This window comes from Vulpes vulpes, chromosome 13, assembly GCF_048418805.1.
Source record: "Vulpes vulpes isolate BD-2025 chromosome 13, VulVul3, whole genome shotgun sequence".
Classification (NCBI taxonomy): Eukaryota; Metazoa; Chordata; class Mammalia; order Carnivora; family Canidae; genus Vulpes; species Vulpes vulpes.
Genome location: NC_132792.1, coordinates 122,059,700 through 122,087,006, shown reverse-complemented (window position 1 = coordinate 122,087,006; position 27,307 = coordinate 122,059,700). Strand labels below are relative to the sequence as shown.

Genomic DNA, 27,307 nt, shown 5'->3' with positions numbered 1-27,307 from the left:
GGTAGAATCCAGAGCCATATGCCAGCCTCCCCTGAGTACCAGCTCCCTCAGGCACCAGCCTCCACTGGGTACCAGCTTCCACTGGGCACCAGCCTCCCCCACGTACCAGCCTCCCCCAGGCACCAGCCTTCCCCGGGCACCAGCCTCCACTGAGCACCAGCTTCCCCTGGTGCACCAGCCTCCCCTGGGCATCAGCCTCCCCTCTGCTTACCCTCCCCCGGGCATCAACCTCTCCTGGGCATCAGCCTCCCCCAGGCACCAGCCTTCCCGGGCACCAGCCTCCACTGGGCACCAGCTTCCCCTGGCGCACCAGTCTCCCCTGGGCATCACCCTCCCCTGGGCTTCAGCCTCCCCTGGGCTCACCCTCCCCCAGGCATCAGCCTCCCCTGGGCATCAGCCTCCCCCAGGCACCAGCCTCCCCTGGGCAGGGCTGCAGGTGCTTCTTTGGAAATGAGCTCGGGGTTTCTGACTGTCTCTGCAGGTCTGTATCCATTTGCTTGCTGCCACTTAGCCACAGGCAAATCAGTGTGATCTGTCAGAAATGTGAATTGCACTACCACATCTTGCCTGGAAATACTTCCTAAATATAGTTCAATATTTGATACTACATGTAAGTTCTGGTGTGGCATTCACGCTCCTCCTGAAAAGTTTCCATGTTAGAAATTCCTTACGTGGGAGTTCCCAAAAATCTGGCTTGGAGTTAGCCCAGAGCCCCTAAGCAAATCTCTTACAAGTACTTTCTGGGTTCTCAGAAGCTACTTAGAAGGCTGTATTGTGTCCATGAACATTCTTGTCCCAGAGAGGTCAGCTTTTAAAGATTTTATGTATTTATTTGAAATGGAGTGAGAGAGAGCACAAGCATGAGGAGGGGCAGAGATGGAGGGAGCAGCAGACTCCCCACTGAGCAAGGAGCCTGACTTGGCATGATCCCAGGACTCTGAGATCATGACCTGAGCCCAAGGCAGGTGCTTCACTGACTCAGCCACCCAGGCACCCCTCCCGGGTATTTCATTGGAGATACCCTGAGATTGAAATTACGAGTTGTAAATCAGAAAGCCTGAGAACACCACTGGACAGAGCAGAAGTCTTCTTCAACCTCTAGTTTGCTAAAAGTTGACTTCTCTGGAGGCACCTGGGCAGCTCAGTTGGTTAAGCAGCTGCCTTCCAGCTCAGGTCATGATCTCAGGGTCAAGTCCCGAGTTGGACTCCCTGCCTGGCGGGGAGCCTGCCTTGTACTCTCTTGCACGTTCTCTCTCCCAAATAAATAAATAAAATCTTTAAAAAAAAGAAAGAAAGAAAAGAAAAGAAAAGAAAAGAAAAGAAAAGAAAAGAAAAGAAAAGAAAAGAAAAGAAAAGAAAAAGAAAAAAAGAAACACCCAGGAGTGTGAAAGAGCCGCTAAACCAGGACAGTTCTGTGTTGGTAGTGGTGTTGTGCTTCTGAGAGCTACAGGGATGGGCAGCGATATTTTAGATTCCTCAAAATTTTGCAGATGCCTTCTTTACATTTTCCTGGTGGCCTCAATATCATACTCCTGCTTGGGAGAAAGACCGGCAGCCCGGCCCTGCTGCCAGGGGAGCCTCTGGGAGTGAGCAGAGGGACTTCTTTCAAACCATAGGTCCCTGGGGGACAGTCTGCAGGCAGCAGAAGAGCCACTGGTGGCACAGGTTGGTGGCTCACGGGCCAGGCCTCCTCTCACCTGCTGTCTCGAGCACCAGGCTTAATAAAGCAGTTCCTGGGGCTTCTGGAACCTCCAGAAAGATGATTAAGGCAAGCCCCTAGCTCCTCCAGGGTTCATTCTGTGGAAGGAATAGGACCACTGTGGGGACACACTTCCTGCCAGCTGTGACCTTCACTCTTTGCATGTCCCTCAGGGGGTGGCAGGGTCTGAAGGCCAGTGCTGGGAGATAGAGGGGGACATGAGCAGACTGTGCACCACATGTCTGCGGAGCCAGCATAGGCAGAGCCCCTGCCACTGTTTCATCCCCAGACGAGGCACCCCCTCTGGGGCCCAGGGACCAGACATGACCCACGGGAGGTGTGCAGCACTCACTCTCCTGGTTGCTCGTGTCTGCCAACGAGTACTGCATGCAGAGAATTTAATCCTGAAAACAGTCCTGCAGGCCAGGCAGTAAGCTGGAAGCTGGAGCCCAGAGGGGCTGCTAACTTGCCTAATACTGCCAGCTGGCCGGAAGCAACAGGATTTAACCCTGGAACTCTCCGGCTGTGGCTCACATGCCACCAGTGACAACAGAGCAGCCCAGCAGGCTGATGATGCGCTCGCACCCTGGAGCCAAGCTGCCTGGGTTTGAATCCCACCTTGGCCCCGTACTGGCTCTCAAACCTGGGGCAAACTGTCTAAGCTTGCTGTATCCCCGTCTATAACCCGGGAGAACAAGAGTCCCCATGTAGCAGGTCTAGGTGCTGGTGTCCTGCATACACCATGCTCACCAAGCACTGCATCTGGCCCTACTACTCACTACTAATCAGCTACTTGGTACATTAGTGGGAGCCACGTGCTGTCTGCACCACGGTACCACCCACCTGGTCTTGGCCTTGGCCTTGGTCTTGGTCTCGGGGAGCTGGGAGGGAGGAGTCCAGGCCTCCAGCACCCCAGGCCAGTGGGACAGGGGTGGGGGTGGGGGGATGCTGTGTAGCCCCGCCCTTCCGTGCCAACGTCTGCTGACCAATGAGGACCTTCAGTAAATTTCCACCCTCTGTAACTGGGCTTTGTTTCTTTGCATTTTACCAAAGTGAAAATAAGTTCCCTGGGGACAGGCCAGCTGAGGCAGGGGAAGGGAGGGAGGGACCTGGTGTGGGTCGCAGGGGTGGGCTCCCCCACCCCCACCGCCACCGCCACCCCTAGCTGGGCAGGGCCCTGTGTACCCTTTCCCAGAGGAAAAGCTGAGCCCTTCTGTCCTGTGAGCTTTGTCTGCTGGGAGGTCAGCTGCTGGAGGCCGCCCTCCCCACCCCAAGGCTCTTCCCGGCCAGGCCTCTCCCGGCTTCCTCCCATTGTTGGTTCCCGGCCCCTGGTCTTGCAGCCTGGAGACCCCCTGGCTCCTTGTGTGAGAGGTACACTAGGCCTCTCTCCATGCAGGGCGCTTCCCTCTGTCTTACCCTCCCTCCCTCTGTGTGTCCTCCTCTCTCCCTCCCCTACCTCCCCCACCCCTCCTGTTTCCTCTAGCTCTCCATTATTTTTAGTTCTTAAGAGGATGAAGCCCAGGCGGGAGGAGGAAGGAGGAGCCAAGTTAGTGACCTTCTAGACCAGAGATGGAGCATTCCTGGGCCTCGCCTGGTAGGGAGTGTTAGGAACATTTCCATTTTGAGTGAAGGATACCTCCATTCCTGGCTTGCCAAACAAAGGCTGAGTTGGCAGGATTTCAGGTCTCCTGGATGCCAGCTCCTGTAAAGCTAGGAATTGGGGGTACCTGAGTGGCTCAGTGGCTGAGCTCAGGACTTGATCCCAGGCCCTGGGATCCCCACAGGGAGCCTGCTTCTCCCTCTGCTTGTGTCTTCACCTCTCTGTGTGTCTCTCATGAAAAAATAAATAAATCTTTTTTAAAAAATGAAAAAGCTGGAAATTGGGGAGGCAGGAGGTCTGGAGGATGCACTACTAAGAAGACCTTTCCGTGCTGAGTTGATGACCTGAGTGAAGGAGAGGCAGTCCTCTGAACCCTCATGTGTGTCTGTGAAGAGACCCCTGGTGCCCAGGGCCAGCCAGGCTGCCAGCTGCCTATTGGAGCCATGGTGGGTGCAGAGAACCCCAGGCGGATTGAGCAGGAAGTTCCTGCACATTTGCCCCTCTTGCTCCCTGCACTTGTCTCTAGAAAAATCCAGGCCCTGGCAGGTGAGTCTAAAGAAGTGTGAGCCAGCTTAGGTGTATCTGGTCTTGTAGGAGGTGGGATGTGGCAAGGCCTGGGCCCTGGCTGTGTGCTGGGCCTGTGAGGTGTCCTCATTGCTCACACAGCTAGTGGTGCTGTCGTCCACTGTGTGTGGACAAGTGCTAGGACAAGCGCCCAGTCCTCCAGAAGCTTACCCTCTGCTGGCAGACGCAGGATGGTACACAGAATCCTGAGGCACTCATATGTACTCCTGGGGTTCCAGAACAGGCATGTGGCTGGAGTGACCTAAGAAGCTCTGTGGAGAAGTAGGGCCAGCTCAGAGATTCCAGTGGGATAGGCCGCAGGGACAGGTAGGGTGCAGATCAGTGGGGGTGAGGAAGGAGGGCACTGCAGGCGGAGCGTCTGCACCTGCATGAGCAGAGACGCGGGGGGGAAGCAGGTGTGCGGCAGGCGTGCAGCAGGTGTGGGGCAAGGAGGGGGCTGGCTGAATAGGAGAGGATGGGAGAGGCCCAGAGAGAGAGAGAGAGAGAGAGAGAGAGAGAGACTGTGTGTGGGAGTGAGGGCAGAAAGGCATCTGGGACTGGCCTGTGTCCCTAGGGAGCAGTGAGCACTCACCAGCTGGGCCAGGACAGCCGCCCTGGCAGAGATCTGGGTGATGGCAGAGGGGGAGTAGCTCTGATTGAGGACCCCTGGGTACCAGTCTGGGTCTGGGAAGGCAGCTCACCAGGAAAGCAGAGCTGGGCAGCCGTTCAGGGGTTTCCTGGCTTTGGCCAGAATGTGCCACTAGGCATCGACCGGCCAGTGATTCCCTCAGACAGGATCAGCGGGGCTGGGCTTGCATCGGGAGCACCCACCGTCAGGCAGGAGCTGTAGGTCCTGACCAGGTCTACACCCCTGAGCTGGAGCATGGCAGCCCTCATGGGAGTGGAGAGGACGGAGCCCTCACCCCGAGAACCCTGGGCCAGTTTCCGCCTCCCACGCCTGTAGCGGCCAAGGCAGCCAGGCCTGGTGGGCTGGAGAGGGCTGCCCACCCCTGCTCTCCTGCCCCAGCCCAGCCACATGTCCAGTGCAGGGGACGTCAGCCACCCCACCCTCCTTCGGTGGCTGCTCCAAAGGGCAGGTGGGAGAAGGTGTGCGCAGCCATGACCTCTGTGGTCGGTGGTCTATGCCCCCCTGCCAGGAACCCCCCCATCCAGCCTGGGGAGCATCACGTGAGGAGACAGAAATAAAAGAAAACATTCCTTGGGTCCTTTTTGAAACGTGTTTTTGCATTTGGTTTTTAAGAGAATTGTCTTGTTTGTTAAAGGGGGGAAAGACGGTTAGTCTTAAAGCCCAGACTCTTTATTTTTAGCCGGAGCTACCTGCCCTGCCAAGTCCTTGGGCTTAATTTTTCCGATCCTCGGGGTCCTGGTTTTGAAAGGCCTTCCCTCCCCCTTGCCCTCGCCCTCCCCCGCCCGCCCCCAAGTGCACAGCTCAGGCTGGCAGGGGCAGGTCTCACTCTGGGCCCCAGCCAGGTTCCTGAACAGGGCTCCAAGAGGGGAGCCGTTGGGCCAGGGGCCCCTACCTGCCCAGGCATGCCCAGCTGCCCAGCTGCCCAGCTGCCCGCTCGGGAGGCTTTGCCAGGCCGAATACAATGAACAAAGTTGGCCTGCCTTGGCATGGGAGAAGCGCAGGCTTTCCCCCAGCGAAGGAGGGAGGGATCACCAGGGAAACCCTAACTGCTGTTTCAGAGAGACCAAAAGAAGGAAGAAAAAAGCATTTTTCCAAACATGGACAACTCAGTGACTTTCGCTCAGACTTTTGCAAGAGCAGAACAAAGGACACTGACGAGGGGCAGGCCTTCCCTGAGCAGGGGCCTCCCGCATCCACTTTCAGCGCTTGGTTACATGCGGCCTTGACTGAGTGTGTGTCAGGGAGGCGGCTCTGGGAACAGACCCTGAAGGGGGCAGAGCAGGCCTTCAAGGAGGTCCCCCCACATCAGAAGAGCCACTCTTGGGGGAGTGGCTGATAGCCCCAGAACAGGTGGAGAAGATTGGGGGGGTGGGGGCTGGTTGTCCTGTTGGCTGAAACAAAACAAAATGCTCGGAATTAAATTAAACCAGGAAGCTGTGTGACCTGGGGCACATTACTTACCCTCTCTGAACATGTGTCCTTGCTTGCAGAGCAGACATAGCTCTATCAGTGTGGGGAGGAAGGAGGTCATGGGAAATTACAAGTATGCCTGACAGTACATCAGACATGTAACATGCAGTATCTTGGCCTCTTTCTCCCACAAGCCAGGTCATTAGCTCTCACTAACACACATGTGCACACATGTATGCCACAAAGCCAAGTCTCTTGGCAGTATTGTTTTGGAAAGTTCCAGGATCCAGAAAAGATTCTCCTTTTCTGACATCTTAAGAGATTTCTCCTCATCTCTTTTACTCTTAAAAAACAAAACAAAACAAAAACAAACAGATTCTGTATAATTATCTAAAAAGAAAAGTCAGGGGCACCTGGGTGGCTCAGTGGTTGAGCGTCTGTCTTAGGCTCAGGTTGATCCCGGGGTCCTGGGCTCGAGTTCCACATCGGGCTCCCCTTGAGGAGCCTGCTTCTCCCTCTGCCTGTGTCTCTGCCTCTCTGTGTCTCTCATGAATAAATAAATAAAATCTTTAAAAAAATAATAAGATAAATTTAAAAAAGAAAAAGTTAGCCAACTGGTCAAACTATTTCAATAAAAAGGGAAGTGCTGGAAGACAAGCAGAAAATTGAGGGAAGAAGTTAGATGGGAAAAGGTTAAGAAAAGCCCCACTCATTATAAAGAGGAATGTGCTCAGCCATCTCACTGTTTACCCCGCAAATACTGTTCTCTGGTGGTGCCTGGCCCACTTCCACCTAGTGGGGTTATTTGGGAAGATTCTTCTGCTTTGGGCAATTTTACTGATTTTCTGAACCAGAAACTGCTGTCAGCACCCGGGAAGATTCTTCTGCTTTGGACAACTTTACTGATTTTCTGAACCAGAAACTGCTATCAGCGCTGGGGCCTGGCTGGCTCCAACTGTCCCTGGGTCACCGTGGAGCAGGGGGGCCTTGGGAACTTCTCCCGTGGGCTCCCGGCTGCCAGGAGCACCCAGAGGGGAGCATTGCCAGCAGTTAATCACACCGTTAGCTCATCTTCTTGCCACCTAGCGAGATTTGATGTTCTGGAAGCTCCCAGCTGGATTCTCGCCAGTCTGCTGTGCCTTAGAGGCAAAAACTATTTCAATTAAAAAAAAAAAAAAAAGACACAAATAAAAGCAAAATGAACACCTGAGGTTCTGTTGCCCTGGGACAGTATACAGAGCACAAGCATTGGTATTCTCACCTCGGTTCTCCCCTGAGCCCTGTGGGGCAGGCAGGACACATGCCATGTCCTGGCACTTGGTTGACAGATGAGAACACCGCAGGGGACGGACAGGGGGTGCTGGGTTTGAAGGCTTGCTCAGTGCTGCGGCTTCGAGATGGCTAAGCAAAGCACCATCCTAACTCCAAACCCTGGACTGTGCTCTGCTTCATCATATGCCTTCTAGAAAGGAAATCCTGCATGAAGCCTGCTGTCCCGGCCCCAGAGGCAGAGCCATGTGGGGTCACCTGGCACCATCAGCGGGAAGGGAGGCTGGAGGGAAGGCCAGCTGTGCTGGGCCGAATGAGGGGCTGTGCAGAACTGTGTTCAGGAGCCTGCTTCTCCAGACAGCCCTGGCATTGCTGTGGCCCACGGGAGAGGAACGTGGCTCCCGAGAAGCCTGTAGCTGCCTGGAAACCTCAGCTTGCTTCAGGGTGGAGGGCGGGGCTCAGACCAGTTCCCCATGGGCTTCCAAGGGAAAGGGGGGTCAGAGCTGCATAGGGTCAGCTAAGTCTTCTGCAGGCATTCTTGGGAAGAGTCCCCAAAGGTAGAGATGAGCACCCTGGCAGGTGTCTGTGGGAGGGTGGGGAGAGGTATGAGGGGCCCATGGCCATCGGCGGAGAGCGAGCAGGTCAGGATCCAGACGGCCCTGCAGGCCCAGGGCTGCTCCCGCTGACTAGTTGGGCAGTTTTCCCCCTCAGGAGGCAGGGCCAGCTGCCGAGTCCCCAGTGCCCCCAAAGGGGCCCACACTCAGTTCAGGCTCTGCCGTCCCCGTATTGACAATCCCACTGAGTTTTGGAGGAGGAATCCTGTGTGTCATGTCTCTGGTCCTGTGTGGGTGGGCCAGCTCCTCCTCCTCCCCCAGCCCAGCTCTGGATCCCTGCCTCCCTCCTTCTCCCCCTTCTCCTCCTCCTCCTGCTCTATCCTTGTGGATTTTGTGGGAGACAAAGGCCAGACCCCGAGGTGATCCCAGTTAGACCTTCCGTTTGTTGGAGACTGTTTCCCTGCAGTGTGAGTAGGATGTCTAGGGGCACAGCTGGACAATGGTGTTTTCTCAGGAGCCACGGGCATCACAGGGAGGCTTGGAATCTGGTTTAGAAAAACACACAGGATCAGACACTAGCCAGGCTTCCTCCCTTGGGCTCAGCCTGGACCCTGCCTCCTGCTGGCCAGTGGGTAGTTTCCACCCTGGGCTCTCTGAGGCTCTGGGCAGCTCCGAGTCTGGGGCCAGAGGTGGCCTGGAGAACCGTAGGCCCAGAAGGCTCCCCAGCATAGAAACCTGTGAGCTCTGAGGTCCCACGTGTTGAAGCAAGGTGTTTGCCCCACGTGGATGCTGGTCTCCAGGGAGTAGGTCTCACATCTGCTCATCTGCTGTGAGGTCACACATGCTGTGCCCTGAGCCTCTGGCTCCTGCTGGCAGGTTATGTAGGGTGGATGAAGTCTGAGCTGCTGGGACAGGCTGGCTGGCTGTGGCTGGGGAAGGCTCATCTGGGGTTGGCCAGATTCACTGAGACTCCTGTTGCCTCCTGCATGAAGAGGGTAGGGGTTTGTTGTCAGGTTTTTTCCTCCCACTACAAATCTTCTCTGATGGTTTCAGCTCAAGGGGATGCAAGGGCAAGGGGATGGAGCTTCCTGGAGCAGTTTCCATACATAATGCATCTCCAGGTTGCTCCATCTTAAAGGATCCCCTCCCGCGTCCTGTCGGTTTCTGGTCCTTTCCTTCTAAATCACCCCCATGTAGCTGGGGTACAGCATGAGACCCCACCTTCAGAGAGTGAGGTCAGGCATGCAGCAGGTCAGCAGAGAGCAGGGCCCCACACTCACATAGAAAACAGCAAAATCCAAACTATTTAACCCTGGGATGTGGTCCTCTAGGCATTTGTGTAGCTGGGTCTCATCCAAGTCCACGAACCTGCACCTGTTACCCTGACAATGTCACTTTGGTTGGCCTTACCCCAAAGCACAGAATCAAGGTGAAAGCCTGGCCTTTGGCGCCAGACCTGCTTGGCCAGGCGGCAGTTTTGTGGCTCTTTCCTTTCTCCCAAACCGCTCCCAATATATCCCAAGTGCACCACTCCAGCCACGGTCAGATCTGACTGATGGGAGAGGCTTGCGTTATCTGGTAGCTAAGCTGGAAGTGGCACCTGCCCAGCACCCCCCTCCCAAGTGGGACATACCTGGGGGTTTGATGGCCAGCTACAGAGCATCTCCCAAAGGCTCTGGACTCTAATGCTAAATGAGCACTCAGAAGACTCCCCCAGAGCAGAGTGGCTGGATGCCCAGGGGACCTGCCATGAAGAAACCTCCTTGTTGCCCTTCCTGTTCAGTCTTGTCTGCTGGTACCTTGTCCAGCGTCCACAGGGCTGGAAGGAACAGGGCCCTCCCCAGATGTTTGGCACAGCAACTGTTGAATTGTTTTGAGGTTCCCAGGGTAAGCTGGCCCTGCTGGCAGGGGCAGAGAATGGATTGACTTTGGGGAAGCAACCCAACTTGGTGAGCCTAGGATTCTTCCACTTACAAAGAAAATGCTTCTGTCTATTGTCAGGTTGTTGTGAAGATCAGACATGAGTTTGTGAGATGCCTGATCTAGCATCTGTCTGGCACCTGGTCCAACACCTGTCATATAGCAAAAGCTCTCTGAGTGGTGAGCTGTGAATGCGGGTGCCTGGCCCAGTGCTGGTGGGCAGGCATACAGGGCTCTGCATGTCCAGGGCTCTGCTAGAGCTGCCAGCTTGCAGCGAGCTGGGAGCCCTCCCCTCCTCACTGCGATGCTCAGCAGACCCAGGAAGAACACCCCCGCTTCTGCATTACAGGAGCCAAGCCCCAGGTGTGTGTGTGAGGAAGTCCTGAGTCAGAGTTGAACGTGCCGCAGTTGGCTAGCCCAGTTCCTCAGATTGACCTGTGTGCACCTGCAGCCCAGAGAGGCCAGCAGGGACCTGTCAAGTGTACAGACAGACCTCTGGGGACATTCTAGGATGCATCTGCTCCTGGGGGCTGGCGAGCAACAGCGCTGCACCCTCCTTTTCTAGGCCCAGCTGTGACCTGGAGGTGCTTTCTCAGGTTGGCATTGGTGGCCACATTCGGTACCACTTGGGTGCCCCTAGTGTACCAACCCACAGGATAGGAACATTCTACCACCTGGGGTCACCTTGGTGTGGGAGAGGACTCTTGTGGCCTTGGCCTGTTTCATGCTGAAGTCATGCTTCCTTATGTTGGGAAGGGAAACTGAGTACCCAGTTTGTTTACTTAGAGCGCAGTGTGAACTGTCTGAGGGCCCCCGCCTGAGCACCCCCTCCCTTCTGGCTCAGACTCTCCCACACATACCCCATTCTCATGGGAGTGGCTTTCCCACCTGCAATCAGGGGAATCTGTGTGTTGCCCTCTCTTACAGGTAAGGCAGTCGGGCCACCGGGAAGGTCAGAAGCCCGTCCAATGGCAGTCAGTGAGCAGGGGATGGAGAGTCAGGACTCAGGCCCAGGTTGACCTGCCTACCTGCACCATCACACTGCCCAGCTCCAGGCTTCCTGGCCCAGGGTCCAGAGCTGGCCTGGCCTGCTCACCCTCGGCTGCTACTGGACCAGTGGTTCCAGACCTGGGCCGGGGCTCTGTCCCACGGGCCCCTGCCTGCCATGGTCTGCTCCCCCCAGTCTGTCCCCACAGTGCCTCTGTCGGGCACAGCCTCCACGAAGGCCTTCCTTCCCAGCACTCCCCCATCTTCACATATACCTCCCTGGCCGTGGGACCAGTCCTTTCCGGGTACTCTGTTGCCCCTGAGTCCACAGATACAATGTGAGGTGATACACTGCAGCCGGTGACACTGCCCTGGAGGGTTCAACCATCCACAGGACCTGGGGGACCAGCTGTCATTACCCTCCCCCCGCCCCCCACTCACTAGGCAGAGGAGGAAACTGAGGCCCTAGAAGGGCATGAGGGTGGAGGTGTGGGCTTCGGTGTTCCCTGATGGGGAAGTGGATGGGGTGGGGTCACCCTGGCCTAGGAACATGTGCTCTCCTGCTCCCATGCTGCACCTGTCATACCCTTGTCCTTTGTGAGCTCTGCTGCAGGGAAGGGACCGGCACATGGTGGCCAGCTGTGCACATTGCCTCTGTGCCTACCTTAACGTCTTCCACACGAATCTAGGAGGCCACTGCCCACCTCATCTTGTGTTATGAGGTTTTTTCTCATCGTTTATGGGGCCTTCTGGGTGCTCAGGTAAGTAACGCCTTGGCCTTCCTTAGCCTTCTTTGGTGATCTCCATCAGAAGGATCTAGAAAAACAACCTTGCCAATAGAGGCCCAGCCCTTCTGTCACATGCCTCGTGTAAGAATAGACTCGGTTTTGATGGTGGGGTGAAGGTTTCTGGCACCAGGAGAGATTGCCAGGTTCAGTAGGGAGCAATTCTTCTCCTTAAACAGATTTTAATTTGAAAGCCTGCTGACAGGAGCAGCTGAGTCTGAGCAAGGGGGAGAAAACCCCGGCGGCTGATTTAACCTTGAATCCACCTTGGGCACCACCAGCCCCTGTAGGGATGTGGCCTGTGTCCTTTGCAGCGGCCGTAGGGCGGGGGAGGAGCTGTGTCTTCGGGGGTGCCCACCAGGGAAGGCAGGACCCTTCCTCTTTGCCGCCTGCTGCAGAGCTCCTAGCTTCTGCCTCTCCGAGCACAGAGCCCTGGAGCCCCCATGGGTTCACTCTATAGTTTTCCATGCTGGGGACCCACTTTCTTGGGAGCTCGGGGTGCTGCCCAGTGCGGGCTCCCATGCCTTTCTGGGGCTCCTGTGTTTGGGACACGCAGTCTTCCCTCGATTGTCTCTGACTTTGTCTTAAAGTTAACTCAGGGATGCATGGCCCTGCTCATCCTGGGGCCACAGGCAGCAGCGAGTCACCTTGCTCTGAATTCTTCACCCTAACCAGAAAGTACTATGTTTCCCTTTCTAATGGAGTTTTTTTTTTTTTTTAATTTGCTTGTTTCTAGAGCAAATCATGGAGGAAAATAAAAAACATGGTGCACTGGTCTCCCTTTGTCATGTCCTTCAAGAAGAAGTACCCCTGGATCCAGCTGGCAGGACACGCAGGTAGCTGCTGGCCTCTGGCCTTCCCTGCCTGATGATTAGTTCTGTGGGGAGGCACCCAGTGCATGAGGGAGGGGGTGCCTGGCCCTGGATGCTCTAGAGATGGAAGCATCTGGAACAGGTTGTCTCTTAGACTTTGTGGTCTACAGTCTCAGCCAGGCTGGCCGCATGTGGCCTTCAGGCTATCCTCCCCAGGGCCCATGCCACCCCTTCCCCAAACACTCATATGTCTTCCCCTTCCTCTGTCCCTCTGACTCTCCATCTCTCTCTCCCCCTCCACCTCTCTTCCTCCCAAGCTCAATAAAAATGTGAAATCATCACTCACAGCTCGCCCACCATTTGTCATGCTGGATAAAGCGGCCACGTTGAGTGTTTCATTGAGCGCCCACTGTATCCCACATCACCACGGCCTTGGGGGTCATGACATCCATGGAAGTAGGGTATCTGCCCCAGAGGAGCTTAGAGGTGGTAGAAGATGCAGGCCGGTCACCCCACAAGCAAAGGACAGTGTATAGAGTCTGAGGTCCAGGTGGCCGGGGTGCCCGTCAACTACAGGGGTGGAGGGATGTGTGTCCTCAGAGCCCGAGAACTGGCTAGTCTACATGTGGGGAGGTTTCGGTGGCTGCCCTGGACTTGACCTTTGTGACCGCAGACCAGCACAGGGTCTGACATTTCCTTTATATCTCCAAGGCGCTGGGGCAACACCCTTCCTGAATAAAGACTTGCCTGACAGTGTGGCTAGGAAGGAGCACTGCACGGGTGGAGCACTGCACGGGTGGGCTGGGCCATGGACCTCCCGCTTCTCAGCCGCTTTCCCTGTCCTGGAACTGAACCCAGCCCTATCAGGACCCCTTCACTGCCTGAGCAACAGGACTGAGGGTGGGGTGGGGGTCCCGATGGTAGCACACAGAGGCGTGCATGGGCCTCACTACCCGAGCTGGGCCTCCAGCAGTGAGGGCCCGTGTCCTTGCATCTTCAGACCAGGAGCCTGGGGTTCTCGGGAAAGCTGGGGTCCCACCCAGCTGTGCAGCCTGGGTGGGCAGGCGCTGGGACTCACTCCCCTCCCAAAGTGCTTGCTCCGCAGGCGGGGAGCCGGGGGGGCACCCTCAGCCCTGTGCTGCCGAGGGGGCCGTGGGGAGGGCCTGGGACAGGGACCAAGGGCCTCCCCGCATCTGCTCTGCAGGGAGTTTCAAGGCAGCGGCCAACGGCCGGATCCTGAAGAAGCATTGTGAGTCCGAGCAGCGCTGCCTAGACCGGCTGATGGCCGATGTGCTGAAGCCCTTCGTGCCCGCCTACCATGGGGACGTGGTGAAGGACGGGGAGCGCTACAACCAGATGGACGACCTGCTGGCTGCCTTTGACTCGCCCTGCGTGATGGACTGCAAGATGGGCATCAGGTGAGCCAGGCCCCCCGAGCACGCTTCAGCCGCCGCCGTGCCCCTGCCCTGCCTGCAGAGGTACTTGACGGGCCTTTGGGGAAGCTGGGTGTTCCCAGCCTGCCCCGAAGTCTGGTGTGATGGGACCACTGGAACTCCATCCCACCCCAGTCGTATCACATTATAGGCAGAAGAGGACAGGACCCTAGCTTTGCCCCTGACAGCCTCCTCCCTTGTCCAGAGCCAGTGGCTATGGGGCTGGATAATGGGGCCCGGCTTGGTGATGAGCTTCCCTGGGAAGGGCAGGTGGGCTTGCTTGGGGTAGTAATGTGGAGGCTCTACAGACAACCTGGGCTAGTGGCTCTTCTCAGCACCCCTGTACCCTCACCTGTGGAAAGGGGGAGCCAATTAGTGGGATATGCTGGTTTGCTGACAAAGACTTGCACCTGCCATCCGAGTGCTGTGGAGCAGGAGCCTGGGAGCCTGCCATCTTGGTGGGCGTGGAGTGCTCTAACCCCCCCAAGGCAGACCACAAGGGGGTGCTAGGGCCTGTGCGTGGAATCAGGCCCCACCCCTGGCATCTGCCCAGGGAGATAAGCCAGGAGAGGCCTCAGGAGGGAAGGAGACAGGAAGAGTGGCTAGGAGGAGAAAGGGTGGTGCAGAGCCAAGAGGGTCCCAGACCCGGCCACCAGCACTGTGGGCCCCATTTTGGCAGCATGGTGTTCTCATCCCTCTTGCACGCGGAACATTCTGACCCAGGAGTCACGGAGCGGCTCTTCTGTTTGTGGGTAGGGCAGTCAGCCACATGGTGTCAGGGTGCCATGCTCACCTGGGGGACGTCTGGCTGCAAGTGCCCAGATTGGGCAGCCAGATGCTGGGCTCCTCCATCCGGCCAGTGGCTCACTGGGGAGATTGACGCGGGAGTCGGGCGGGGGGGGGGGGGGGGGTTCTGGGACGCAGCTCCAAGCCGGGGGCCTGTGTTTGCTTGGGATGGTGGAAGCGGTTTTAGTTCTTACAAGAGGAGAACAAGAAAGAAGGGTGTGTGTCCATGTGTCTGTGTGTGCACAGGAGAGAGGAGGGCCAAACAGCCCTTTCCCTCCTCCCTTCTCCGAGGACTGTCATCAAGTCAGGCCCTGCAGGCAGGGACTAAGGGATGGTGAAGACATCCCACTGTTTGCTCATGCGTGTCCCTGATCTCCCTCCCTCCCTCCATCCAAGGCCCTCGCTGCTCCAGCCCACAGGGAGGAAACAGAATGTCCCTCCAGCTACCAGTCGGCCACTGCTCTTCCCAAGAGTCTTATTTCTGTCCCCGGAAGGCCCTCCCACGGTACAGCAGGATGAACCCTCTTGAGGGAAGACACATAAATATTCTGATTAGTATTCACTCCAACCAAGACCCCAAAAAATATACCCTTGGGGATGAATGTGTGGCAGGTGGGTCCTGACAGTTGTCCAGTGTACCTGTCTATTCTCTGGGAAGCTGCTAGGAATGGGTACCCCCTCCACCCACAGCTGCCTCCTGTCCCCTGTGTCCTGCAGCTTCTGTCTCTCAGCACCCCAGTGCTCTTGGGAGAGACCCAGGATGACCAGGCAAAACAGCATTGGCCCAATTGTGGGCCGGGCCTGGAGGCAGTGGGGCAGGAGGGGGATGGTAAGTCTCCCCAGAAGCCTTCTCCTCCCTGCTGTGCCCTCATTGCCACCCAAAGGCATGGGTCATGGTCCAGTCCAAGCAGGGTCCACGCAGCCAGGGAGAAGCACAGCCCGTGTCTGTACCAGGCCTTGCAGACCAAGCCCTGAGGGGGCTCTCTGTGACCCTGTGTCTCTGCGGGAACTGCAGTGCTTTCCCAGCTGTGTCCATCTGGGATCCTTGACCTCACAGCCTCTCCTAAGACCAGCAGCCCATGACCATACACAGTGGGGGCTTGTGCTTGCCAGAGGGATGAGGCCGGAGCCGGTAGCCACCACCAACACCAAGTCCCAGGCGTGAGGGGTAGAGACTAGTCAAAAGGAACTGGTGGGCAGGCTGATCAGCAAACCCAGCCTCAACCATTTTGGAGGCCTGAGGAAGAAGGGACACAGGCACCTGTCAGTGTCCTAAACCAGGAGCATCGTGGGAGCGGGGATCCACACGGACATACGCTCACGTTGGTCTGGCGGGTTTTCTTAGATGTGACTTGCTAGGCAGAATCAGAAGTGTCTTCCTGACATCGGAGTCAGGGCCGGTGGGTGGAGATCAGGACTGTCGGCAGCTTTTGAGGCATAGGCATGTAAGCTGTGGGCCCCCCACGGTCCTGCTGCCTTTCCTTCATGGTGAGTGGCTGGTCCCCATGGCAGGCCCTGCTCTCTCATGTGAGACAGACGGGCCACCTCCCTCCTGGGGCGGTGGGGCCGGTGTCAGGGAGCTCAGGCCCCACCATCTGGCTGCTGACCATTTCCTCTGCCAGACGGAACTCAGATGGACCGGCGGGGGGAGAGGGGGGGCTTTTTAGAGAAAAGCCCACTCAGAAAGGACTGGAAGCCGAGGTCTGCTTCCTGTTTAAGGAGCTAGTAAATGCTCTTTGCAGAAGTAGAGCCACCCACCCACCCCAGAGGCCCCCACAGTGTGCTCAGGAGCATTCAGGATGGCCAGCTGCTCCCGGCCACATGGCATACACACACCAGCATGACGGGCCTCCACGCAGAAGCGTCCTGCCCTGCAGCCTCTGCCTTCAAGCTCCTGTCGTCACTGACCTGGCTCTGGAGGCGCAATGGTGTGTGCATGTGCATGTGCATGGGTGTGTATATGCGCATGTGTGGGTGTGTGTGCACATGCTTGTGGGTGTGTGTGCATGCGTCGAGGTATGTGTGGTGGGTATGCAAATGTGGGGGTGGAGGTGGGGGTGGGGTGTGTGTGCACATGCAAGGGGGTGTGCACAAGTACAGCCAAGGGCTGACAAAAGGTTCTAGATGACCAAGCCCACGTTCACATTGGCTTTTATAGGAGGATTTGGCTTTTATAGGAGGATTTGGCTTTTATAGGAGGATTTGGCTTTTATATTTAATACAGTGGTTTCTGGAAACTTGTTCTTCAAAGACATCATGAGTTGACCTGTAGTCTGTTCTGGGTCCCAAACCAGCAGCTTGGAGCAGGTGTGATGGAAAGTGGTGGAGCAAGGCCCTGGGATGGTGGGGAGGAAGGGGCTGGGCTGCAGTCCACAGCTGTCCACCGTGGGCAGCTCCCACCGCAAAGGTGGGAGGGAAACCTCTCCACTGCGGCTGCAGCTTAGTACTGTGATCTTGTTTCAGGAGGGTCACGGGCAGCAGTGGAGCCCAGGATCGGGGAGGGGGGGTTTGATTGGGGAGCAGGGATGTGTCTGAGGTGCAGGAAGCCGATGTGTGCACAAGGGTGGCTTCCCACCTTAGTTTGGTGAGGGGGGTGAGGGAGGCATTGCGGGGCCAGGGATTTGGCCTGTGCTGCCCCTGTCTCCCCGGGGCGGGGGTTCCTGAGGGACTCCTGCCAGTTGAGCCAGCATGTAAGGAGGGCAGGGCACTGAGCCACTGCATTGGTTGCATTTCTTCCAGCCTTTCGGGGGCTCAGGGGTTCAGGTGTGAGGAGGCAGCTGCTGTGCCAGGCAGGCTGAGCCGGCACATCTACAATAGGACAGTGGCCTTGGGGCCCCCGGGCGCCCCTTCCCAGTCCTGGGCCCACACACACACACACACACACACACACACACACTGTGGCCCCTTCGGGGGGCCACCTTCTGACCTGGCCTTCGTACTGGAGATGTCCCCTCTGGAGACAGCCAGTGGCATCTAAGGCCTTCCCACCCCGGAGGACTGGGGAGGGAGTGGGGCCAGAGGGACAGAACTAGCTCTGCCATTGCTCAGGTGCTGGCTTTGGGGATGCCTGCTTTATGGAAAGGTAGCAGGGAGCCAAGCGGGGTCCTCTGGGGCCCTGGGCAGACTCTGCCCTCAGCCCCTCTCCCGACCTCACCCCAGCAGGACGAGCTGCTGAGCTGCCCTGCCTCCTTGCACCCTGCCCTGCTGGCTTCCGTGGGGAGCCCTGGAAGGGAGAGCCCCTCAGCTCTGCCAGGCCCCCTCAGAGATGCTGGCAGGGACACCCCATCCGCAGGGCTGCCCGTTCTCTTCCCAGCCTGAGCAGAGTGCGTGACCATCCCTCCCAGTGAGCATGCCCTGGCCAAGCTGAATGCAGCCTCTTGGGCAAGGCTGGAACTGTGGTCCGGTCAACAGTCCCCGTTACCCGCTCCCTGCACAGGACCTACTTGGAGGAGGAGCTCACCAAAGCCCGCAAGAAGCCCAGCCTCCGTAAGGACATGTACCAGAAGATGATCGAGGTAGACCCTGATGCCCCAACCGAGGAGGAGAAGGCCCAGCGCGCTGTGACCAAGCCCCGGTACATGCAGTGGAGAGAGACCATCAGCTCCACCGCCACTCTGGGCTTCAGGATCGAGGGCATCAAGGTGAGGCTGGTGGAGGCCTGGGCCACCGGCTCCCAGCTGAGGAGGGCATGGAGGCGCCCACCTCCACCTGCAGGGCCGTGGATGGGCGAGCCATAGTCCCTGCAGCCTCGCTGGGTTTCTGTCCATGGCCTACTCTGGGCCCCGCTGCCTGGACCGGTGTCAGGGTAGGACGGCTGGGAGCTAGCCAGCGGGCTGAAGGCTGGGCGCCTCTGCAAATGGTCCCCTGGGGACCCAGGCTCCTGCCAGCTCCATGCTGAGAAAGCCATTCGCTGTTTCCTTGTCCTCTTTCTTTTTTTGCATTTGGCCCTCAGACTGGCTACAGATTTTATGTGTGCCCCCGCATAATGCTCATTTTCCTTACCTTACCTATTTGAAACAATCCACTGTTCCCTAAACTCTCCCTCACAAGCTGGACATCCTGGCCTCATTCATTGTCTGGCCAGCCCTGGGAGAAGCCAGCTGTCTCCACCAGCTCTTTGCCTACCTCTCTCCTCCCCTCCCCTGCCTCTCACCTCCCTTGCTCCAGGAGATGCCCCACAAAGAGCTCCAGTGGGGAAGACTCCCCCAAGATTTGTCAGCCACCTGGCTGTCCCTCTGCCCCAGTGTCTCGCCTAATCTTTTATTTTTTTTTTTAAGATTTATTTATTTATTCATGAGAGACACACAGATAGAGAGGCAGAGACACAGGCAGTGGGAGAAACAGGCTCCATGCAGGGAGCCCGATGTGGGACTCGATCCCAGGACCCTCGGATCATGCCCTGAGCCAAAGGCAGACGTTCAACCACTGAACCACCCAGGTGTCCCAGCGTCCTGCCTAATCTTTCAGAGGCAACCGCATTGCATTAACTAGCCTCCAGCCTGGTGGCACACAGACCCAGGTTTGGCTCCTAATGGAGCCATCCTCACTCACCTTTTGTCCCCAAGAACAGAGTTCCTCCCAGGAGAGCTAAGCTCCATGTGCTTCCCTGGAAGAGCCTGGAACAGACATGGTGCCAGGCAAAGAAGACAGAGAGCAATCTCTGGCACTGGGTGGACCAGGGAGCAGGGATGGGCAGGCAGTATTATATCTGGGCTTCCAGGGAACCCACGATAAAAGGTCTTACATTACAAAGGGATCCTCATTGACTTTGGGGTGGGGAGCCCCCTCTCTTCTGTCTGGTGAGGGAGGGCACCCCTGGACAGCAGGGACCCCTAGGCACTCGGGTTCCCAGGGCCAGGCCCTGGGTGAATCTGAGACCCATCTGTCTCGCTCCTCCATCCCTGGTGTCCACACTCCCAGGCCTTCCCTGACTGTCCACACTCTGCCAGAGACACTGCCACCACCACCCTCCCTTGTGGGGCTCAGTACTGGTCCCCTCTGCACTGCTGCCCGACTAGCCCCCCTGTGTTCTTGGACTGCCAGGTGGGCAGGTGCCACACCTGCCCATGGGCCCTCTGCTGACCCCCCTGGGCGGGTGTCCTTCTCCTTCTCAGAAAGAAGACGGCTCTGTGAACCGAGACTTTAAGAAGACCAAAACGAGGGAACAAGTCACCCAGGCCTTCAGAGAATTCACTAAGGGGAACCGCAACATCCTGGTGAGTCAGGGCCCCCCACTCCCGTGCCTTCTGAGGCTCTTGGCCAGCCCTAGACTGAGCCAGGCCACCACAGAACACGCCGGCCCCAGGATTCCTCTGGGCAGGTAAAGAGGAGGGCAACTCGGTTGCCAACAGCATTCGAGGGTAGATGGGGGCCCTCAGGGGGCCGGGTCTCTGCCTGCTGTCCACCTCATGGCTCCAAGGTTGGTTCCCTCCTGTATGGGGATTGTCTGCTGTGCGCTTGTGTGCTCACCACATCCGCAGGGTGGCCCTCTGGGGTGGGGACATTCTTGTCCTCACGTCACAGGTGAGGAGCTGAGAGGTCAAGGCACAGCTAGCTAGGAAAGGACAGAGCTGGACCTTGCATGTGGGTCGGCCGCCTGCAGCCTGCTGGCCCCCACACTCCCCAACACTTCCTGGGCCGGCCAGGGCTCCCCCAGGCTCTGAGCCTCCCCCAGGCCCTATGAAGACACAAGAGGGAAGTGTGTCTGGGGCGGGGTCACCCCGTCTTCCCCAGCAAGAACTGACCGGTTCTCCCTGAGCCCCAGGTGCAAGTGGCACAGGTTTGGGACAAAGTGGTATCACATTTGCCACTGCAATAGTAGACAGGCTGGATGGAGGCCCTGCCGTCTGGGGTCAGGACCTTGGCCCTCCAGACGGAGGTAGGGTGTGCTGAGCCTCTGCACCCTGAGCGAAAGGCACCCCGGGATGGACCCAGGCACACTAGGGACAGGGGTCCCAGAGCCCCTGGGGACAGGCACTTTCTGAACGGGGGTGGACTAGGACAGCCTTTCCTACGAGCAGACTTCTCGCTGGCCAGACCCAAGGATCTCCCTCCCTCCTTTTCAGGCGGGGGAGGCCCTCCTTAGCTCCTGGCAAGGAGGCTTTGGTCACGGGGTATGCACCCAAACTCTTCCACAGCCCAAACCCTCTTTTTTCTGGGTCACCTGCTCCTCAGCAGTGGCTGCCACAGAGCACAGCCCCACACCTCTGCAGAGGGCTTATTCGCAGGGCCAAGCCCCAGGCGACAGCGCTGCTGCAGAAGGGCATCCGGGTACCGTGGGAGCCTGCATGCAATGGGCTTCCCCGTGACCCCTGGGGACGGCAGGCACCCCCAGAGCCAGCACAGCTCAATCCCCATCGGAGGGCTCTGCAGAGAAGCCACTGTTAGAGGTATTTGTGGCTCTCCCACTTGCTCTGTCCTTTGGAAGGTCAGGGACATGGAAGTTTGTATTCTGGAAGACACCATGGCAACCAGGCTGTTGGGATGCGGCCTCCACTCTGCTGGCGTTCCAGAATAAACTTTGCCCTTGTGTGCAAGCTCACGGGGGCTGCAGGGCTGTGTGGAGGCTGTCCCTCCTACACCTCCCGCTCACGAGGGAGCACGGGAGGCCCCCGCACTCCCTGACACTGACAAAGCGTGGCTGCCTACCTCGCCTGGGCCTCAGTCTCTGGCCCTTCTAGATGAGGGAGACTGGAAGAAATCAGGGTGTAAAGTCCCTTCCACTCTGACACCAGCGAGTCTAATGGGCCATGTGGGGCTTAAAAGATACCCAGCCCCCAGGTGTCCAAAACTCTGGCCATTTCTGTTCCCAGATCGCCTACCGGGACCGGCTGAAGGACATCCGGGCCACCCTCGAAGTATCTCCTTTCTTCAAGTGCCACGAGGTAGATACTGGGCTTTCATCCTCCTGGGTAGAGAGCTGTGCTCTGTGTGGTCAGCCAGGGCCCTCAGGCCTGCCCACCTGAGTTGTGAGCGTGCCTCCCACGTTAATAGATCTGCTGTTCTAGAAGCTGGAGTGGCATTTTTAGGACCATGCAGCCAGAGACAGGCCACCTGGGATCAGGCCCCTTGCTACCTGCAAGAGCCTCATCATCATGCATCTGCTCCCTGGATGGAGAACGCAGGGCCATCCTGCCTGAGCACTGGGTCACCATCCTCTCACATCTCCCTCTCCCTCCCAGCTTCTGAGGTTTGCCCATTCCAGGTGGCTGTGGCAGGACTTCTGTCCCACATGCCCCAGGGTCTTAGGGCAGAGCTCCTAGAGCTGCTGAAGCAGCCACCCATCACCACCCGAGATCTTCTGAAGGGGCTAGCCGGTGTTCAGACACCACTTTTGAAGCAGAGCTAGAACTTTCCACCTTCTCCTGTTTTTGCACTTGTTGGTCTGCAGGGGCAGCAGGCAGCAGACAGGGAACCCAGACACCCAAGAGAGGTTTGGAAGTTGTCAGTAGGTCCCCTGGAGGGTCTGTAAGACCTGAGGTCAGAGTCCAGAGCCCCCGGCCCCTAGAGCGTGCATGCACATTCACATACCCATGCACGCTGCTCCCCCAGAAACAGTTGCTGCCATGCCCGGGTGTGTGTGAAAGCAGGGAAGCCACGCTCCCTGAAGGCTTGTGGCTCCTTCCAGAAAGCAGCCTGTCTCAGGGTCATGTTTGGAAGGAGCCTCCACCTCAGCCCTGCCCAGAGAGACGGCTGTGGGTACAGCAAGAGAAACAGGAGACAGGAGCCCCAGAAGGAGGTGGGCCAGTCCCAGCTTGGCCTCATGGCATCTTTGTGCAAGTGACACAGCTGGTCCTTGGATCTTATCCCTGCCTGGCCCCGTGGTCAGGGTGCACCTGTCCCACGTGGTGGCTCTTGGCGGGTGCCTGGGTAGGACTGCCCGTGAGGAGGGACTGGGGTGCCCAGAGGGCAGACGGGGAGGCTCCTGGCCTAGCCATTCTGCCCCTCCCTCCCCTCGTCCTCATGGAGATCCAGATGTCCAAGCCCTCTGATCCTCCCAGGGCCTCTGGATTCCCTGCTGGAGCCTTCCTCCCCGCCTCCCCCCTGCAGCCTGCCTGCCTGCTCCAGGGGACAGGGGCTGTGGGCCTCTGAGCCCCAGGACCCACCCCCACTGGCCAAAGGACCCCACTGCCCCCGCTGGTAGCCCCATCTTCCACTCCTCTCCTCTCTTCTGCACTTTTGCTGTGATTTCTGGAAAATTGTTTTTGCTGCACTCTCTCTGGAGTCTCATTTGGAAGCTTCAGGTCTAGAAAGAGGCCAGATTAGCTGAGGCTTCTGCCATTTTCCGTCTGGGAAGAAGCAAGCCCCCTCTGGGCTCAGCATTTCCAGGGGCTCTTCCCTGTCCTTCCCAGGGCCCCCGGCAGGACCCCACACCCTCTCCCCACACCCCATATCTTCCCCAGCCCCATACAGTGACCTGGGAGAGGGTTTAGGGGATGTGTTTGTATTGGGGAAAGCACTTTATTCCATGTAGTTGCTCTGACCTGATCTGGAATGTGGGGGCGGGTGGGGGGGGCCCTTTAGTGCCCCAGGTCCCCAGAGAAGGGTCCTAGGCCTGTCTGTGCAGGTTTTGCTGGCGTTGTGCTGCTGGAATGGGGATGGTCTGGGCCTCACTGACACCCCTTTGGGGGCTATGTGCCCATGTGGGCAGCCTTTCCTCTGCCCTTGGGTACAGAGTGTGCAATCTCCTCAGCGCCTCCCTTCCACCCACACAGTCCGTGGGTAGGAAGGGCATGATGAGGTCCCGAGGCTTAGCCGTGGCCTGCAATAGTGGAGAGTGTGCAGGCCAGGGCTGCGGGGTGGGGGTCTGTCATCCCATATGTCCTCATGGAAGGTGGAGGCTGTCCTGGTAGCCGGTGGCCTCTGCCCCCTGTGGGGGCGGGAGGGGGAGCTGTCCCAGGTGCACCCTGGCTGCAGTGTGGCAGGCCCTGCTCAGCTCCCCGCTCCCGGCTCCCCTGCAGGTCATCGGCAGCTCGCTCCTCTTCATCCATGACCAGAAGGAGCAGGCCAAGGTGTGGATGATCGACTTTGGGAAGACCACGCCCCTGCCCGAGGGCCAGACCCTGCAGCACAACGTACCCTGGCAAGAGGGGAACCGGGAGGACGGCTACCTCTCGGGCCTGAACAACCTCATCGACATCCTGGCAGAAATGTGCCAGGGCGCCCCGCTCGCCTGAGGCCCCTCCCACCCCCCTACCCCATGCCCGCCTCACTGCACCCTCCCTCCTCCCCTTCTGCTTCCTCTCTCCTCAATTTCACCTTCGTGTCCACCTGGGTGCAAGCCCCAGAACTGACCCTCCCGATCTGCACTACAGGATACATTGTAGAGAGGAGACTCAGGTTTCCAAGAGGAGATGAGAGATTTTTCTGGTGACTTTGCTCTTGGAGCTGGGGCTTCAGCTTCTCTCTATAAGTAGGATCGCCAAGCAGAAGCGGAATGCCCAGACCCAGGCTCCATCGCCTGCAGGGAGGCTCCGTGCGGTTTAGATCTGGAGGAAGGCTCAGGTGCAGTGGGGTGGGTCCCTAACGCCAGAGCCTGCCCCAGCCTGGGCCTCGAGTCCTACGGGGGCCTGCTGCCCCCTGGTGGCCGGTGCAGTTCGTGCCACTGCCAGGCTCAGCCTGTGCGTGTTCCATCCTCCAAGGCTGGGGGCCCGGGTGAGGGGCCTTGTAATAACCCTGCTTCAGCAGGTGCCTGGCTGCAGGCTTCTGGTAGTTGGGGCACAAAAACCACTGGGAACTGCATGTGGGCCATGAGTAAAGCACTCGCTGCTTAGTGGCCTGGGGCGCCCACAGACGCGTGGTGATTTGCTCAAGCAGGTAGTGCCAACCCTCCAGCTTTGGGCCAGACCCCAAGAGCCAGGAGAATGCTGCTGTTGATCAGCTATGCTCTCTGACCTAGGCCTTCCTAGGAGGGGGCGGGAGCTGTGTTCTTCCATCTGATTATCGCCCTCTGCATTCAGAGGACACTGCAAACCTGAGCTTCCAGGAATGTCACCCAACTCTCAGAGTCACTTGTGCCTCCAGCTCCCACCTTGCTATGGCAAGGTCTGGGGCTCTGGGTGGTGTGGCCCAGGGCACGCCAGCCCCCAGAGGAAAAAGGACAGGACCTTTAGAGCACACTCCCCTTATATCCCTTCAACCCCTCACCACAATCACCTCCCCTGGGCTTTCATGAGCTGAAATCCCCAGCAGATTGGGGCAGGGTTTGCAGGCAGTGCTGGGCAGGTCAGAACCAGGTTTCTGGTTTACTGGCCTCATTCCCCCCAAAAGTAACTCCTAAGGCCTGAAAGGCTCAGACCCACATTTCCCACAGGTGGTGTGGGCAGCTCCCAGGATGGGTGATGGGTGCCAGGGGCGGGGAGGGGGTGCTCCAGGCATCTCCTCCTGGTGCTTCTAGGTTGCTTGAAGATTACTGGGGAGCTAATTAAGCTGTATTTTAATTTTTGAGCAAGCCTATTATTGAGAAGAATGTAAAATTGGCATGACTTTTGAAGAACAAAGACCTCAGTTCTGTGTCCATTTGGCGATGTGCCCCTAGGTGCACTCCCCTTGCCATTGGAGGCTCAGGAGTGCCCAGAATTGTGCTCTGACCTGTCAGCAGGCCCTGGGGCCAGTTGCTCTGCAGGGAGCTGTGTCAAGACATGGTGGAGACATGTGTACCCGGATATGTGAGCCTGGAGGGACGGATCCAGAGGCAGGACTTCCTGGGCTGCCCCCCTGTCGCTCCAGGGTCTCTGGGGGGGGGGGGACCTGTGACTTCCCCAGACCATGCCAGCGTTTCCCCTATCCTACTGGGTGAGTGACGGTTGGTGGGGGCGGAGGGTAAGACACATGAGGATGTGTAAGTACAGATTTTAAAAAAGGAAATCCCTCTGAAGCTTCCTGGCTCTTGTTCAAAACCGTGGTGAGCTCCCGCGTGGGGTTTGCTAAAAGTCACACATACTCCCCCCCCCCCCCACCAGCCGGCTGAGCACGAGAGGCCTCGTGACAGCATGTGACCCGGTGAAGGCAGGAGCACCAAAGCCAGCTCTGGACCTCTGGGGCCGGAGTCACTCGCCATGGCACAGAAGGGGCCTGGTGGTCCGCGCACCTGAGGTCTGCGGGGAAGGGACATTGCTCATTCAGACATTGAGATTCGTGATTCCACCGCACTGGGCTGGCCAAAAGCCACCCTCCCTCTATTGATGAAGAAAGTTTGCTGAAGCAAATTAATGCTCTGAACAAAAAGTGCAGGGGACCAGCTCAATATACTTAAGAGAACAAATTTTCCAAGCACTTTAAACAGGCGCCAATTGTTGGCCAACAATGCGCTAAAATGCAAATGATTTGTTTGTTAGAGGAGGTCCATGGTGGCCCTCACTGGTAATAGGTTGCTTTAGGTCACATTCTAGCTGTGAAAGTGGTATGAAGTGGCATCTTCTAGGATTATGCTCTTCCTTAGGGGTTGGGGTTTTGTATTTACTTGCCAGCTCTCCTCTCGCACCTCTTCTCTCCAACTTCCTGCCACCCTGCCTCCCCCTTGTCCTAGAAGGTTAGATGGATCTGGAGTGGAGTTTCCTAGAACCCTTCCCAGCCTAGCCTTGGGTCCTGGCCGCTCAGGTGCCAGGAGGGCGGGACAAGCCACGTGCACCTGTGTCCAGGTGAGCGCCACCCTCCCCCCCCACGGGCATTCTCAGTGTTCAGCATGCTTAGCGTATTCGAGGAAGGTTTCTCAACTGCTCGTCCCCAGACTTGCCTTTAGTGTCATGTAAGAAGTTTTTAAGTTATATTTATTTTTTTCCGGTTTTTTAATTGCACAAAACACTAAGACTGGGAGGCTGGATTCTGTTTGTTTGAAAGCTGTGCCTTCTTTCTGAACTCCCTTTCCTGCTTGGTGGAAAGAGCCCGGACACAGCACTGCCCCCCCCGCCCCAGATGGACTCTTTCCCCTGTGGGCTGTATCTAGCTGTGAGATTTCCCCGCATCTAGGCCACCCTCCGTGTGTATATAACCCAGGCCGCTGGTTTGGGAAGAGGCAGGGTGTTCACCCCCTGCCAGGGCCTTTCTTCTGGAGGAGATGACTCCCCAGAGGGTTCTCCTTCCCTCTGCACCCCTTTTGCCAAGACACCTGGACAAAACAACTGTTACAGACCCCCCTCCCCCATACAGTGCCTGTTGAATAGACCGCATTGCTCTGTACCTTCCCGAATAAAGGCCCAAGAGACCGCAGTGCTGTCTGCTGTGCAGTCCTTTTGACCCTAAACCCCGGAGAAGCACCTCGAGGTGGGTGGGTGGCAGTGGCACTCTTTGGAAACCAGAGGATTTCACTGGGGCTCTGAGGACCCCCCAGAAATGGGAGCCCAGACTGAGTAACATTTTTATCTGCAAAGGATTTAAGACAGTCTTCAAATTTAATCTTTCTAGCCTTGTCCACACAATCTTTATACAGTAATTCAGGGCGTGGAACAGCCACAAAGAAGTCCTTGTCCCCCACCCCCCACTCTCACCCCCACCATCAGCCAGGGAGGGGAGTCACCAGGAGGCCATTGCACATGTAGCCTAGCTCTGCAAGGTGAAGGGCTGGTGGCTTGCCTCTGGCTCACTTGGGGCCCTGATCACCTCCAGGAACAGGGCTCTGTAGTCTGCGTGTTGCAGATGGGGAAACAGGCCAAACCGTGTGACCGGGTACTAAACAGGCAGCAGAGATTCGGATCCAGACTTTGCCTGGTTGCAGACCTGATTCTGTCTTTCTCCTTCCTGGGGAGCATCTGCAGGTAGAAAGCCTGTCCCGTCCTGGGTCCCAGGCTCAAAGCACAGGGCTCGGTGCTCCTTGTCCGCCACTTCTGATTGCTGGGGCTGCT

At 57.6% G+C, this 27,307-nt stretch overlaps 1 protein-coding gene across 1 annotated transcript in view; it reads left to right on the top strand.

Annotated features, from left to right (window-relative positions):
* The window catches only part of ITPKB (inositol-trisphosphate 3-kinase B), a 90,229-nt gene extending 63,554 nt beyond the window's left edge, over positions 1-26,675 (top strand). Inside the window, exons 2-7 of the mRNA XM_072732705.1 lie at positions 12,174-12,273; positions 13,454-13,667; positions 17,905-18,109; positions 19,583-19,684; positions 21,281-21,352; positions 23,429-26,675. Of these exons, the coding sequence (XP_072588806.1) occupies positions 12,174-12,273; positions 13,454-13,667; positions 17,905-18,109; positions 19,583-19,684; positions 21,281-21,352; positions 23,429-23,644 (909 nt within the window). The 3' untranslated portion in view covers positions 23,645-26,675. The remainder of the gene's footprint in view (positions 1-12,173; positions 12,274-13,453; positions 13,668-17,904; positions 18,110-19,582; positions 19,685-21,280; positions 21,353-23,428) is intronic.
* The last annotated feature ends 632 nt before the right edge of the window (positions 26,676-27,307 follow it).